Here is a 15,078-nt window from a genome sequence, read left to right as displayed (position 1 = left end):
TATATATATATATATATATATATATATATATGTATTGTAGCTGAGATAGGCTCCAGCGCCCCCCGCGACCCCAAAGGGAATAAGCGGTAGAAATGGATGGATGGATGTATATGTATATATATATATATATGTATATGTATATATAAAACAAATACTTGAATTTCAGTGAATTCTAGCTATATATATATATATATATATATATATATATGTATGTATGTATGTATGTATGTATGTATGTATGTATGTATATATATATGTATTTTATTATATATATACACATAAATAAAATAAATACTTAAATTTCAGTGTTCATTTATTTACACATATACACACACATAACACTCCTCTCTACTCATTGTTGTATTTGAAAGTGCAATGCTTTGCAGCCAGTAGCACAGCCTTTGAAGGAGCATATGTATGGGCAGTGTAATATTCTGGGTTGGAGTCAATAACCAGGCGAGGTGATGAAGTTACGTCTCTTTACTTCATACTTCAGAACCGACTCCCACACTTGCCGTCAGGGTGCGCAATACAATGGGAGGGTTGGCAAGTATGAGTACGGCCCACTTGGGAGTAGATTTTTGTCCATGTGGCCCCCCCAATCTAAAATTTTAGACATTTCATACTGATTTAATGCCATTTTCTTGTGGTAACTTAAAAAAAAAAACTTTGTTAGTACGTACAAAACTGAGCTTACCGTGAACCAACATCAGGTGATGGTATTCAGAGTCAAGATAAAAGTAAGCCCCAGTCTGATTTATTAGGCCATTCCACCCAATCAATGCCATTTTATTGTTGTACCACTCTTAGAATTAAGATACATTCATCAATACACAAACAACTAAGCTAACCTCGAAACAACGCCAGATGATGGTGTCCAAATTAAAGATAAAAGTAAACTCCAGTCCAAATTATTGGGCCATTCCAACAGAATCAATGCTATTTTGTTGTTGTTACTCTCTTAAAATCAAAGTACATTTGTCAATACACACAAAACTGAGATAACCGTGAACTAACATAAGATGATGGTGTCTAGATTCAAGAATAAAGTACATTAAGCCCCAGTGGGACTTATTAGGCTATTTCAACTGAATCAATGCTTGCAATTTAAGCACAACAATTAGCCAAGATACAGCTCTTATTTCCAAACACTCCTAGTAAGTTGAGGTATCACTGTTATGGTTTAGGCTAAGGCTGAGTGAAAATCCAGGAACATGACTCAACTTTAAGTATAGTTGGTATAAGGAGTAACATACATATACACATTTTTTTTTTTTTCAAGTTAAAGTCAAACAATCCGGACTTAGTAGGGAGTACTCAAGCACAGTATGAATTATGCACCATTTCTCTGACGTCTACTACTTACGTGATGAAGTCGCCCACCGTTTGCATGCCTATGTGTGCTAGAGGTCATTGGAAAGCTCTGTCTGTTGAGATTTGTCTGATATGCACCATTCCATGATACAATCATAACAGCTAAATTGGGCCCGTTAGGTTAGCAAAAGTCCAGTAAAGGTAAATAGTAGAGATGTCCGATAATGGCTTTTTTGCCGATATCCGATATTGTCCAACTCTTAATTACCGATTCCGATATCAACCGATACCGATATATACAGTCGTGGCTCTAACACATTATTATGCCTAATTTTGTTGTGATGCCCCGCTGGATGCATTAAACAATGTAACTTTACCATGAATTGATTAACGTGGACCCCGACTTAAACAAGTTGATAAACTTATTCGGGTGTTACCATTTAGTGGTCAATTGTACGGAATATGTACTGTACAATCTACTAATACAAGTTTCAATCAATCAATCAAAAACAAGGTTTTCCAAAATAAGAGAACAACTTCAACTCAAGTTATGGAAAAAAGTGCCAACATGGCACTGCCATATTTATTATTGAAGTCAAAAAGTGCATTATTTTTTTTTCACATGCCTCAAAACAGCAGCTTGGAATTTGGGACATGCGCTCCCTGAGATAATCCTGATACCCACTACAACTATGGGAAATACTATACTTTGACTTTCACAAAGTACATTATTATTATTATTATTTTTAAACATGCCTTAAAACAACAGCTACAAAAACAATGAAGGCACACAGTTTCAGTCCAGAGTATACTAGAGCATACTTGAGACCTCCGAATCGGGAGATTGGGGGGTGGCGGGGTTGAGGTGGGCAGGATTGGGGGGGCGGGGTTTGGTGGTAGCAGGGGGTGTGTATTGTAGCGTCCCGAAAGAGTTAGTGCTGCAAGGGGTTCTGGGTATTTGTTCTGTTGTGTTTATGTTGTGTTACAGTGCGGATGTTCTCCCGAAATGTGTTTGTCATTCTTGTTTGGTGTGGGTTCACAGTGTGGCGCATATTTGTAACAGTGTTAAAGTTGTTTATACGGCCACCCTCAGTGTGACCTGTATGGCTGTTGATCAAGTATGCGTTGCATTCACTTGTGTGTGTGTGTGTGTGTCTGTGTGTGTGTGTGTGTGTGTGTGTTTGTGTGTGCAAAACCCGCATTTATTATCTGACTGGGCCGGCACGCTGTTTGTATGGAGGAAAAGCGGACGTGACGACAGGTTGTAGAGGACGCTAAAGGCAGTGCCTTTAAGGCACGCTCCCAATAATGTTGTACGGGTGGAAATCGGGAGAAATTCGGGAGAATGGTTGCCCCGGGAAATTTTTGGGTGGGGCAGTTCAAATTCGGGAGTATCCCGGGAAAATTGGGAGGTTGAAACCGATACCAATAATTTCTGATATTACATTTTACAGCATTTATCGACATCTCTAGTAAGTAGTTAGTCCACATCAAGGCTTACATCCATAAAATCACACTGACCACCGCTGCACAATCACCATTTTCTGCATATTATTGGTGGTGAATTCGGTCTGAACTTTGACTTTTTGACTGGCCTGTATTTATATAGCGCTTTACTATACCTGGAATGATACCAAAAGGGCTTTACATGATACCTTACATTCACCCATTACACACACATTCACACACTGATGGCGAAAGCTAACCATTCAAAGCGCTAACCAGGACCCAACAGGGGCAAAGGTGAAGTGTCTTGCCCAAGGACAAAACTGCCGTGACAAGGATGGCGGAAGCTGGAATCGAACCTGAACCCCCCCCAAGTTGTGTGCTCTACCATCAGCGACACATCGCCCCTACCTCACCAGCCCAATAGACATTCGTTTAACTGTTAAAGCGAGTTACCAGCCCCTATTCTAATATACGTAGCTCTGGGCAGGTACATCGACTCTTAAGGATAACTTGGGCAATTGTGAAAACCGATATGCTGTTTGATGGGTGAACTTTGGTCATAAAAGTAAGGAACTCCAGCAGCGGAAAATGGGCCTCAACTTTGTTGCTCTCTGAGGCAATGTTGAAGTATTTTTTTTCAGTTTTTATTTTCACAAACAATCAGAACAAAACTGTCTTTATAACAAAATATGTAGTCTGGAGGCCATGGAGCTTTGTTTACACGGAGTTAGTAAAGACTTTTACTGAGAGCCAAGTACCAGGTGCGAAAACAACGTGTGCAAACTACACACCCCGTTTCCATATGAGTTGGGAAATTGTGTTAGATGTAAATATAAACGGAATACAATGATTTGCAAATCCTTTTCAACCCATATTCAATTGAATGCACTACAAAGACAATATATTTGATGTTCAAACTCATAAACTTAATTTTTTTTTGCAAATAATAATTAACTTAGAATTTCATGGCTGCAACACGTGCCAAATTAGTTGGGAAAGGGCATGTTCACCACTGTGTTACATCACCTTTTCTTTTAACAACACTCAATAAATGATTGGGAACTGAGGAAACTAATTGTCGAAGCTTTGAAAGTGGAATTCTTTCCCATTCTTGTTTTATATGGAGCTTCAGTCGTTCAACAGTCCGGGGTCTCCGCTGTCGTATTTTACGCTTCATAATGCGCCACACATTTTCGATGGGAGACAGGTCTGGACTGCAGGCGGGCCAGGAAAGTACCCGCACTCTTTTTTTATGAAGCCACGCTGTTGTAACACGTGCTGAACGTGGCTTGGCATTGTCTTGCTAAAATAAGCAGGGGCGTCCATGAAAAAGACGGCGCTTAGATGGCAGCATATGTTGTTCCAAAACCTGAATGTACCTTTCAGCATTAATGGTGCCTTCACAGATGTGTAAGTTACCCATGCCTTGGGCACTAATGCACCCCCATACCATCACAGATGCTGGCTTTTGAACTTTGCGTCGATAACAGTCTAGATGGTTCGCTTCCCCTTTGGTCTGGATGACATGATGTCGAATATTTCCAAAAACAATTTGAAATGTGGACTCGTCAGACCACAGAACACTTTTCCACTTTGCATGAGTCCATCTTAGATGATCTCGGGCCCAGAGAAGCCGGCGGCGTTTCTGGATGTTGTTGATAAATGGCTTTCACTTTGCATAGTAGAGCTTTAACTTGCATTTACAGATGTAGCGACAAACTGTATTTAGTGACAGTGGTTTTCTGAAGTGTTCCTGAGCCCATGTGGTGTTATCCTTTAGAGATTGATGTCGGTTTGTGATACAGTGCCGTCTGAGGGATCGAAGGTCACGGTCATTCAATGTTGGTTTCCGGCCATGCCGCTTACGTGGAGTGAATTCTCCAGATTCTCTGAACCTTTTGATGATATTATGGACCGTAGATGTTGAAATCCCTAAATTTCTTACAATTGCACTTTGAGAAACGTTGTTCTTAAACTGTTTGACTATTTGCTCACGCAGTTGTGGACAAAGGGGTGTACCTCGCCCCATCCTTTCTTGTGAAAGACTGAGCATTTTTTGGGAAGCTGTTTTTATACCCAATCATGGCACCCACCTGTTCCCAATTAGCCTGCACACCTGTGGGATGTTCCAAATAAGTGTTTGCTGAGCATTCCTCAACTTTATCAGTATTTATTGCCAGCGTTCCCAACTTCTTTGTCACATGTTGCTGGCATCAAATTCTAAAGTTAATGATTATTTGCAAAAAAGAAATGTTTATCAGTTTGAACATCAAATATGTTGTCTTTGTAGCATATTCAACTGAATATGGGTTGAAAATGATTTGCAAATCATTGTATTCCGTTTATATTTACATCTAACACTATTTCCCAACTCATATGGAAACGGGGTTTGTATAAAATAGCGTGTACTATTAGCGGGCGTGTTGCGTGCTGTCTACTAAGACTGCGTGTGCAATTAAAAAGTGGCATTGACCACCTTATTTAAATGAGGATTTTTCATGTACTATACGGGGCATCACCACAAACACTCATTTACTGCACGTTTATATAATCATACTACTACCTGTGGCGTTTTGCTGTGTTTTCAAACAAGCAGGAGACATCCACCACTTTTTCTGGGCATTTTAGAAGCAGTCATGCAGTGTATCTACATTGACATCCCTCTTTTACATTTTTTTTTTTTTTTACCGCTGAAGGTGCATATAAGAAAGGCTGCACTACTGTGCTCAGAAAATGCATACTTCAAGAAGATTTTTATCATAGGATATATGTTAGCAATATATATTCTATGTGAAGAAACAAACGTCATTAAACAATATTAAATTTCACCAAAACGCGTCAATTCAATTAGTTTTAATCAGCCCCTTAAGTCGGGGGTCAGCAACCCGTGGCTCCTTAGTGCCGCCCTAGTGGCTCCCTGGAGCAGTTTTTAAAAATGATTTCAAATGGAAAAATACTCTCCTTAATGAGAGTTTTTGGTGAAAATCGTTTTGTCCTACTAATTTCGGCGGTTCTTGAACTCACCATAGTGTGGGCTGTGACGCAACAGTTTGCTTACTTGTAAAGTCTTCCACTCCTTCTTTGTCTCATTTTGTCCACCAAAAGTTTTATACTGTGCGTGAATGCACAACGGTGCACTTTGTTGATGTTATTAACTTGTTGGAGTGCTAATCTGGCATATTTGGTCAGTGCATGACTACAAGCTAACCAATGCTAACATACTACAGCTATTTAGGCTAGCTGTATGTACACATTGCATCAATATGCCTCATTTGTAGGTATATTTGAGCTCATTTAATATCCTTTGCTTTTATCCTCTTTGTATATAATTTAGTTTTGCATGTTTCATGACACATTATCTGTATGTAATATTGGCTGCATTTCAGATAGTTGTTTGTGTGCCATGTTGTTCCAGACCACAGCAAACATTAGCAACATTTCTGTCAACGAAGATTTGCTTAAGCCTGCGAAACATAGTAATTTTGATAGTAGGCTATTTTAGCTAACAGAGACACATACGTCATGTGTTGCCTTCATTATAAGACGTATATACGGCTTTTCATTTTTTGCGGCTCCAGACATATTTGTTCTTTGTATTTTTGGTCCAATATGGCTCTTTCAACGTTTTGGGTTGCTGACCCCTGCCTTAAGTCATCCAGCAGCTATAATTATTTAAAAGGATGTTGCTAATTATATGATATGTCTAATATTTTTTATTTCTGACCATCCATATATGTTGAAACGTTCGCATAGGACGGAGGATTCTCTGTCCATCGTGTGTCTTTGCAGTGCCGTCTCTCACAGCCGTGTGCGCAACCGTGTCTGTTTGCACGTCCTTTTCAAACATGCTAAATAAAAATAGTGCTCCCAAAAACCAGTGGTGAGTGTTGACAAAACCCATTGTGGGTGCTCCATAATATATTTGCACTTTCTCCTCCCATAGTATTGTTGGCGTTTTGATGGTCAGCATATATTTTACCTATTAATGACGACAAGAGTCGCAAAATTAATTGCACGCCTTATTCACTCACTTAACAGACACAATCCACTTTGCACACGTTTAGTAGATCAGCTTTGCATGTGCTATCGAGTTTGCACGTGTTTTAGTACACGCAAACCTTTAGTAAATAAGGTCCCTCAGTGTGGCCAATGGTCTCCAAATAACACCTGGTCCTTTCTCCGGAAAAAAACATTGTAAAATATTCAGTTTGGGTTGCATCATTGTCAAATTTTAAATGGTATTAGTAAGAGCTTTTTATACAGATTTTTATAGTCAAATCTGCACAGCTACTTGGGACCCTACAAATAAACAGATCTCCTTGGCAACTTTTCCTCCCTCAAAGAAACTAAAACACTAAACATGGTAAATATTGCATAGTTTGCTTTGGCTCTGGTGAAAATGTTTTTAAACTATTTTAGAAGGCTTTGTTCAGTTTACTTAAATATTTGTCGTCTGACACCTCAGTGTCTCAAACAGTACGTGTATTTAAGGCAATAACCTTTAAAGTTGGCCACACTGTTGACTGACCTATGCTGACCAATGTCATGGCTCCTCTGCTTGTTTTCCGCCATGTCTTACTTAAGATACAGCAATGTTGTAGCTGTCAACAAATGCAACCATTGACTTTTCAACACCAGCAGGCTGGGCCCTCTTGAGTGCACTACGTGTGAAGTGAGCAGCAACTCCAAATGTGCTGAAACATGTGTTCGCCTCGGTGTTTGTTTGTTGTAACAGTTTGAGCGACCAGTGGGTTGCAGTGGCCTGCTATTTGAGCATGCTCATTAGGAATTTATGAAGCGCTAAAATGTTTGGTCTCCAGGGAGTGGGGATTGGCAGCTGTCGCACATGCAGGCACGCAGCAAGACGGCCTGATGGCGGGAGTAGAGAAACTACACCAATGCATAGTCTAGTAATGATACCTCAAATTTAGATTGTTTGAGTTATACTATAGCGAAGTAACCCACAGCAATCCAGAACTATTTTAAAAACACTGGTGGTGGGTTTAGCGCATTTTAATTGGCGATTCAAAGCATGCATAACATGACATTTTATAACTTTGACAAAAGAAAACTGGAAAAAAAAAAGCCCACTGCAGAGGACACTTGTGATGACGGACACGTGCATGTTTGTATGGAAGGGTGTCGCTTTGGGACGTCTTCAGGTCAGCCATTCAGTACAGTGGCCTGGAAGTGCAACACACTTTTACATGTCATGAGACAAATAACTTTTTATTTTATTTTTTGTTTTTTTTAATTTTTTTGTCCTGTCCAGCTACTCAGGCAAATCATATTGTTGATGTAGATGCCCATATCGGCTGTACAAATTTACGTTACAAAAAAACGTGTGGGATACTTCTCTTGTTGCCTTATTTGTATTTGACTTTATTAAATTCAATCAATCAATCAATCAATGTTTATTTATATAGCCCTAAATCACAAGTGTCTCAAAGGGCTGCACAAGCCACAACGACATCCTCGGTACAAAGCCCACATAAGGGCAAGGAAAAACTCACCCCAGTGGGACGTCGATGTGAATGACTATGAGAAACCTTGGAGAGGACCGCATATGTGGGTAACGGCCAGAGCAGGAGGGGATAAAAAGAGGAAAAAAAAGAAAGACAGAGGGGGAAATTGCGGGGACTAGAGCAGGATAAGACAGAGAGACAACAACAACAGCAAACACAAAAATAACAACAACAACAACAACATCAGCAGATAGGATATGTACCTATATGATTTTAAAAGTGATAGCAAAGAAGTAGTTAGTGAAATAAATATTGATAATACAGAAATGACAATGAGCATTATTGCACTATTAATGGAGCAATACAAATACCAATAGAAATAGCACTATTGATAATGAATAATAATAATTACCTCTATTATCAACAATACAATTGTTTCAAATGCAACAATACATATATGTAATGATAACTTGAAATACAAAAGAAAGCAGATAAATGGAGGGGAAGAAAGAGAAGTCAATGATATTAACCTTGTAGATTGTTATAGTAACAATAGGTTAGGCTTTGTCAGTGTGCCATGTGTTACGTTAATATAGGTTTTATGAAACGTGATTTGTTTGAAGCAAATTACAATTACAGGAAACAAAAGTAAAAAGGCCAAACAACTTACAATCACACAAACCAAAAGAAAATAATAAAAAAAGACAACAACTTAAAATATTACAAACCAAACCAAAAGACAAAACAATTTACAATTGCAGAAAATTAAATAAAAAAGATAAACAACTTAGAATGACACAAAACAAAACAACAAATGACTCAAAAAGACAAAATAACCATAAATTTTATAAACCAAAATACCAAAAGGCAAAACAACTTACAGTTACAGAAACCGAAAAAAGGGAGTGTCCAAAATCAAGCTTGACAGTTAAGTCAACTAATCATGTCTGCAGTCGTCGTTTCCTCATTCTGCTTCACTCACTCAACTACAGTAGTGCCAAACTATTTAATAAACACAATAAATATATCACCACGATTACAATGCCTTTGCGATGCATGAAAATAAGATGGAATAGTAACAAACTGTTGGTGTAGTGTGCAGCAGCCGTAATCAAACCTGTTGATAGGTCTCGTCATTACCACTACAGCGGGGACAAATAGTGTCACGATCGGCTTAGCCATAGCAGGACCCCAACGCAGAGCAAATAATAGATGATAATAATAATAATAATAATAATAATAATAATAACAAAAAGGAGTGAGAGAAAATACCTAAGGATGCACAAATAAGGTGTGGAGAAACAAAAATCGCATTCAAAATGTGTGGACAGTTAACAGATAACACTGCCACAGGAATTGAGAAGCGTGAGTGGAGCCAAAGCAGAGGAGATGAACACTACTGGAAGGGTGCATCATCAGAAATATACTGGCGCCAAGTGAAGGTGACTGGAGAGCTTAAGTAGTCTGGAAAAAATGAATATCAGGTGTGTGTGCAGATGGCTTCGCCCCTTGGCAACAAAAATAAGACATGCAGTCGCGGCAAATCTGCCAGGTCTCATGACACATACTTTGTGTGTTTAAAAGTAGTTTTTCTAGATATAACCTGTGTGCTGGCAGAATAATAAAGATGATTTTAGTAGCAAATATAAACTGCCCGTGTCAAATAAGAAACTATCTGCTTAAACAAATGTGTTCATATGTGACACATACACATTGTATTCATCCACACTGATTTGATGTCATTAGAACGATTGATTATGTAACGTATCTTTTGTTGTTCTGGTTTGGGTAACTCTAAGTTGTTTTCCCTTTTGTTATTTTAGTTTGTGTGATGTTTTTTTTTTGTCCTGTCCAGCTATTCAAGCAAATCATATTGTTCGTGTAGATGTCCATATTTGCTGTACAGATTTACTTTACTAAAGAGAAGCGAGGGATACTTCTCTTGTTGCCTTATTTGTATCTGACTTTATTACAATTATGTATTTTATTGTTTGGTGCAGCCGGATGGGAGCAGGAGGGGAAAGAAAGAGGGAAACAAGGAAAACAGAGGGGGAAATTACAGGGACAAGAGGGGGATAAGACAGAGAGACAACAACAACAATGACAACAACAACAACAACAACAACAGAACAGCATGAGAAAATATGATATGTACACATATGATACAAAAAGTGATTGCAAAGAAGCAGTTAGTAAAGTAAATATTAATAGCACAGAAATGACAATGAACAATATTGCACTACAAATGGAGCAATACAATACCAATAGCACTATTGATAATGAATAATAACAATAATTACCTCTACTGTCAACAATACAATTGTCTCAAAAGCAACAATACTTATATGTAATGATAACTTGAAATACAAAAGAAAGCAGATAATTGGAGGGGAAGAAAGAGAAGTGAACTGTATTTGTGTAATTGTAAGTTGTATTGTCTTTTATTTTGGTTTGTGTAACTAAGTTTTTTTGTCTCTTGGTTTTTGTAATTTTAATTTGTTTCATGAAATGTAAAAGTGTTTTGCTCTTTATCTTCTTTATCTCCATGAACTCACAAGTAGGCACAGAGACAAGAAAATAAAGAAAAGTGAACACCGCTGAAGGACGACAGTTTCAAAATGTTCCTGAAGACTTTCTGACATATTGCTTTTTTATTTTGTCTTGCAGTTCTCTGTGAAGATCTACGTTCCAGCTTGTATTTTGTCAATGCATCTGTGCAAGAGGTAGTGTTTGCCAGCACCACAGGGACGTCGGTGCCCTGCCCCGCCGCAGGCGTGCCACCTGTCTCACTGCGCTGGTACCTGGCCACCGGTGAGGAGATCTATGATGTGCCAGGGATTCGCCATGTGCACTCCAATGGCACCCTCCAGATCTTCCACATCCCTCCTTCCAGCTTCAGCAAACTCATCCACGACAGCACCTACTATTGCACAGCGGAGAACCCCTCAGGGAGAATCAGGAGCCAAGATGTCCACATTAAGGCTGGTCAGTACCTCCACACTTAAACTTTACTTAAACTGTGGCATATCAGGTGTTGAACGACACTACAGTATAAATGGTGAGATCTAATAAAAACCCTGTTTTATTTCTGTGTAATTCCGAGTTGACGACATATTTTAAGGTCCGTCCTATTACTCATCACACTTAATAGTAGGAATAATAGTAATAATTAGTTACCTTTGGGTAACATATACAATACAAAACCTTTAAAATATGACATACATATTTATTCATACTACAGTTTTATTGGAACATTCAACAACATAAGTATCTTCAAAATGAATGTGATCCGATTTTTTTGTAGTTTTTTGTAATTGTTCCTTAATTTTCTAATGAACTTTATTGTATTATTGATAAGGACTGCACGGTGTAAGAGGGGTTAGTGCGTCTGCCTCACAATACGAAGGTCCTGAGTAGTCAGGGGTTCAATCCCGGCCTCAGGATCTTTCTGTGTGGAGTTTGCATGTTCTCCCCGTGACTGCGTGGGTTCCCTCCGGGTACTCCGGATTCCTCCCACCTCCAAAGACATGCACCTGGGGATAGGTTGATTGGCAACACTAAATTGGCCCTAGTGTGTGAATGTTGTCTGTCTATCTGTGTTGGCCCTGCGAAGAGGTGGCGACTTGTCCAGGGTGTACCCCGCCTTCTGCCCGATTGTAGCTGAGATAGGCTCCAGCGCCCCCCGCAACCCCGAAGGGAATAAGCGGTAGAAAATGGATGGATGGATTATTGATAAATAGCTATAAGGGATGCAAAGTGTTGTGTTGGGATGTATATAATAAACTAAAAGTATGATGGGATAACTAGGGTAACTTTTATATTTGAACCGCGATGTGGTAATACATGTTAATTTGGTAAACAATAATATCAATGTTAATTTAAAACATTTGTATGCTCGTAAAACACTTAAAACCTTTAGCATATCAGTATGTGGAATTAAATTATGGAATGGAATCAAACAAAGCACCAATATGATTCAGTTTAAAAGACTGTTCAAACTACAAGTGTTCACAAAGCACACAGAACAAGAATTATGATGGACATGTTGAATCCTTTTTTTTTTTTTTCGAGAGATAAAGATTATTTATGTATTTAATATGTGTTTACTTACTATGGTATATTTTGTATTTATTATTCATGTATTCACTGTTCTGTTACAGAGAACAAGGAAATGGGATAAAATTGCTACGGTATGAAAGGGGGTAGGATTAAATAAGATGAGCTTCTTCCGACTCCTTTTCGGACGTGCTATAATGAAACAACTGGAAATATGTGATGCATTACATTGTGTCGTATGCATGTTCGAAATTATATGAAACTGAACTGAACTGAACTGAAATGTTATGTAACATTTAACAGTGCGTTGTCCAGTTATAACATCTTATTTTCCTTCACTTCCGAATAGGGCTGCAACTAATAACTAATTTGATAATCGATTAATCTGTCGATTATTACTTCGATTAATCGATTAATAATCGGACAAGAGAGACAAACTACATTTCTATCCTTTCCAGTATTTTATTGGAAAAAAAACAGCATACTGGCAACATATTTATTTTGATTATTGTTTCTCAGCTGTTTGTAAATGTTGCAGTTTATAATAAAGGTTTATTAAAAAAAAAAAAGTAGCCTCTGTGCATGCGCATAGCATAGATCCATGACTAAATTAATTGCCAACTATTTTTATAATCGATTTTAATCGATTTAATCGATTAGTTGTTGCAGCCCTACTTCCGAGTCTCATTTGCAAATATGCATTCATTTCAGTTTGTCCTAGGTGTGTTGCTGTATTTAGGTAGTTGTCTCTACCATTAAGTTGAAGGTGCCAGTCTTGTCATTTGTTGAGGTTTAAAAAGTGTTTATACTGTACATATTATATTTATTACACTCCAGTAAAGTGCATTTTAGTTGTATTTTTGATTGCCAAATTTGGAGGTGTTCAACTTGCCACGTAAAATCGTTAATATGCTAATCAGTGGCATGCATACGGCATATCCAATGTAAAATAGCATCGAGCTAGCACATTCTGAAAAGTGAAGCCTTACTTTTGAGCACTTTCTATCAGGCATGCTTACTTTTCTGGCAAGGACAATTGCATCATTACTTAGAGGCAGTCCGCTGCAAATATGCCTGTTTGACCGCCATATTCAAAATGTCCATGCATTTTACACTCCTAGAAATGACACAAGAAAATGTGAAAAAGCTATAAGACGGCGGATGCTGAGATAAAAAATATATTTGCTCCAATTTGCTCTAATTTCACAGTTCAACAAACACATTTGCATGATGAAGAAGAATGCAGCAATATTTTAAAAACATTTGTTTCTCCCCTACCAGTCCTACGAGAACCCTACACTGTTCGGGTGGAGGACCAAAAAGCCATGAGAGGCAATGTGGCGGTCTTCAAGTGCATTATACCTGCCTCAGTGGAGGCTTACATCACTGTTGTGTCCTGGGAGAAAGACACAATGTCAATCAACGCTGAAAGTAAGTCACGTTTCCTCCAACAGCTGTCTGAGAGAAACCTTTGAAGTCTCGTTTGATCCTGCGACTCTACAGTGGTTGTCAATACACAAAAAAACAAAGCTAATCAAAAGTAAGCCCCAAGTCTGACTTATTAGGTCATTCCACTGGATCAATGCCATTTTTTCGTTGTGACGGTCTCAAAACTTTTTTTTATTTCTGTCCTATTTTGAACACTAAATCTGATATTTCACACATTAAAGTACTCAAAAAAGTGTATGGGCCTATTTTAGGCACTTTTTATTCCATAGCTGAGAAGGTTCCTCAGCTAAAGATGACTCGTTTAGCAGGATTGAAAGTAACAGGAGTGAGTTTTTTGCATCAAATTAGCAAATATATTAAGGATGAAATGGTATTAAAATCTGACGGTACAATATTATCACGGTATTGAGGCCACGGTACAATAATATAGTGGTATATGTCCAAAAATGTCATATTGTGTGCAATGAAGTGGCAGGAATGATTAGGATAAACTCACCTACTGTAATTGAACTTTAGTTGTAACTAAACATAATACTCAAATGTTCTAATCATATTTATTACTACAAACATGTATTTTGAAGTGCAAAGAATAGTGCAGAGACATGTACTGTTTCAAGCAAGTATTAAAAAAAACTTAACAGTTGAGTGTCTTTAAAGTGACAATGGAAACATATACAACAATAATGTGCAACATTTATTTTCTGCGAAGCAGTGTCCTCTCCAGTGGATATTTTGTTTGTATCTTGATCATGCTAGAAAAGTTAACCAAACATGTACATTTTTATAATGTAAATACCTTTGCTGGCTTCAAATATATTTTCTGGGTGACAGTTTATGAGGGGGCGACTTGTCCAGGGTGTACCCTGCCTTCCGCCTGAGCTGGATAGGCTCCGCCCCTTGAAAACGCCTGAGACGAAAGTGGCGAGCTTTGCTTTGCAGAACGCAGACTTTCTTAGCTTTGCCAAATGGGTTATGTACAGTATTTTCCAGAGTTTGTTTGTGTGGTGGTTGGCAACATAATTCAAACATTTATGGACAGATTTTGATGAAATTGCCGGGAAATGTCCAAAAATCGAATTGTCTTATCTAATACGAGTACGAACACACTTCACTTCCTGCTTATGGTGTTCCAAGTCCCCACCTTGCTGGTCCTGCGCTGCTCAGAGGTTTGTGGGAGATGTACCGTATTTTTCGGAGTATAAGTCGCACCGGAGTATAAGTCGCACCTGCCGAAAATGCATAATAAAGAAGGAAAAAAACATATACAAGTCGCATTTTTTGGGGAAATGTATTTGATAAAAGCCAACACCAAGAATAGACATTTGAAAGGCAATTTGAAATAAAT

General features: G+C 38.3%; 1 protein-coding gene across 5 annotated transcripts in view; it reads left to right on the top strand.

The window, feature by feature from the left end:
• Nucleotides 1–15,078, top strand: part of dscama (Down syndrome cell adhesion molecule a) — a 286,288-nt gene that overhangs the window by 41,020 nt on the left and 230,190 nt on the right. For all 5 annotated transcript variants that reach the window (XM_061963204.2, XM_061963207.2, XM_061963206.2 and 2 more), the window contains exons 2-3: nucleotides 10,896–11,213; nucleotides 13,566–13,715. In XM_061963204.2, coding sequence (XP_061819188.1) covers nucleotides 10,896–11,213; nucleotides 13,566–13,715 — 468 coding nt within the window. The remainder of the gene's footprint in view (nucleotides 1–10,895; nucleotides 11,214–13,565; nucleotides 13,716–15,078) is intronic.

This window comes from Nerophis lumbriciformis, linkage group LG09 (assembly GCF_033978685.3).
Source record: "Nerophis lumbriciformis linkage group LG09, RoL_Nlum_v2.1, whole genome shotgun sequence".
Lineage (NCBI taxonomy): Eukaryota > Metazoa > Chordata > Actinopteri > Syngnathiformes > Syngnathidae > Nerophis > Nerophis lumbriciformis.
Note: the sequence above shows the minus strand (reverse complement) of the source record. Positions and strands in the feature narration are given on the sequence as shown.